The following is a 1,805-nucleotide window of genomic DNA, read 5'->3' on the forward strand; positions in this document are numbered from 1 at the left end:
TGTGCTCTTGGTTGTTTAATAATATAATCTCATATTGCACAGTACTCCTGCAGTTTTTCCTTCCACAGAAAAACAGTTTCAAAACTGGTAGTCAGGTAGCAGAAGTCAATTTGTGTACAGATTGCCCATTAGTGATATCCAGGAAGTGGTAACTTCTGTCCTTCCTTTGCTTCAAAAAAGGTGTAAGAGAGTGTGATCAAATCAACTTTAGCCATTTTAGGGTCCTCCACAAATTCTGGATCAATGTAGAAAAAGACAGGCATGTCCACTTCCTCTTGAGGATTTAGCCGCTGTTCTTCAAAACAAAAACACTGCAGGCAGGAGGGGAAAAAAATTAGGCAATAGCAACTATGGTAAACTTCATCTCAGCCAACATGACAGAAAGCTTAATCTTCTAAACTCAACTCTCATTCCCTGTGCATCCTTAAAATCCTGGGAAGGATCAACCCTATGAGCAACGAGACAGCAATTCTGTTCCTCTTGTGCTCCAGGAAAACAGCTTTTAATGAAGTGTCCAAATTGGCCAGACTAACTCACATCATTACCACCTGCCTTCAAAAGGTGGTGGTACCAAATATCATGTATTTGGGAGCTACTCTCATTGGATATGTACTGCAGCTTGTTATGAAGACAGTAAGGCTAAGAATGAACTCACTGAAAAAATCCAAGGTATTTTCTTAGAATATTGGCATACAAAGAATGGTATCCAGGACTAAAATCAGAAAAGTTAATTTATGGTTAACTATTCTCATTCATGTAAAGGAAAACATAATCTTTGCTTTGTTCACACTTACTTGTATTTTGTTGAAATACTGTCCTGCTTCAAAGGGTATTACATTGTAGGTAGAGATTCCAATTACTGGTTTGTCAGTAGGATTTTTTGCTTTATAAAATGCCAGTGCCGTCTCTCCTGGTACCACCTGTATAAAGTAAATGCAGAGTGACTTTTAATCCACTGCAGCCCTCTACCCCTCAAACACAGTTCTTTAGAATTTAGCTAGAATGAGTTTGTTTTCTTGTTAGCTGTTTCAAGCTGGTTACTTCACTACTTCCCAAATATTTTGCTTCTAGACAATTCACCCCCATTCAAAACTAAAAGCACCAGTAATGTCATACATGTGCATTTCTTACCAAGTTTGCCACTGAGACTTCTATTATTCTCAGCAGTTGAGCAGCATACAGGGATTTTCTAATAGGTGAGTTTATACATGATGTACACTTTGTTTTTAAGGTTATCACTCTTCCAATACTGGACTCAGAAACTAATTAAGAAGCATAACTCCTTTGGAGAGTTTTTATTAAGAACTAATTTTAAACAGTCATGTTAGATTAAAATTTTTTTTTTTTTTTTCAATATAAACACAGTCCTACAAAGATAGAGGCAGGAAGAGAAAGTACTAGGGGGAAAGTTTGGAAAAACCTCACAGGTTTAAATACACAGCTACACCACATGCATTTTATACACATATATATATATATACACACACACTTCATGGTGTACAAAAACTTCTGCAGTGGAAGCTCCCGGGACCAACGTGCCCCGTTATGCGCTTTTCCAGGTCCGGGCCCAGCCACGCGATGCAGGGCGCAGCGCCCCAGGTGACAGAAACGTACCGCGGCGCAACCGGCCGCTCCCACCCCTCGGCTGCAGGCGCGAGCGGCCCTGTGCGAGGGAGAAACCGAAGTCACTCACGTAGATTTCGCTCTGCTGGGGTCTGAAGTTCCACTGGAGGCTGGAATGCACGTCCGCGTTGAAAGTCACCCTGACGACCCGGTCCCTCACCGGCTCCATGCTCTCGATCTGT

At 41.3% G+C, this 1,805-nt stretch overlaps 1 protein-coding gene across 1 annotated transcript; it reads right to left on the reverse strand.

Moving 5' to 3' along the window:
- On the reverse strand, window positions 1-1,801 carry LOC104615238 (cytochrome c oxidase assembly protein COX11, mitochondrial; the record flags this gene model as incomplete). The annotated part of the gene is made up of 3 exons (XM_010289208.1): window positions 1-311; window positions 795-920; window positions 1,694-1,801. Coding segments are annotated over 3 exons (417 nt in total), but the record flags the coding sequence as incomplete, so codon positions are not given.
- Between the last annotated feature and the right edge of the window lie 4 nt (window positions 1,802-1,805).

Source organism: Phaethon lepturus, unplaced genomic scaffold (assembly GCF_000687285.1).
Source record: "Phaethon lepturus isolate BGI_N335 unplaced genomic scaffold, ASM68728v1 scaffold34776, whole genome shotgun sequence".
NCBI classification, from domain to species: Eukaryota; Metazoa; Chordata; class Aves; order Phaethontiformes; family Phaethontidae; genus Phaethon; species Phaethon lepturus.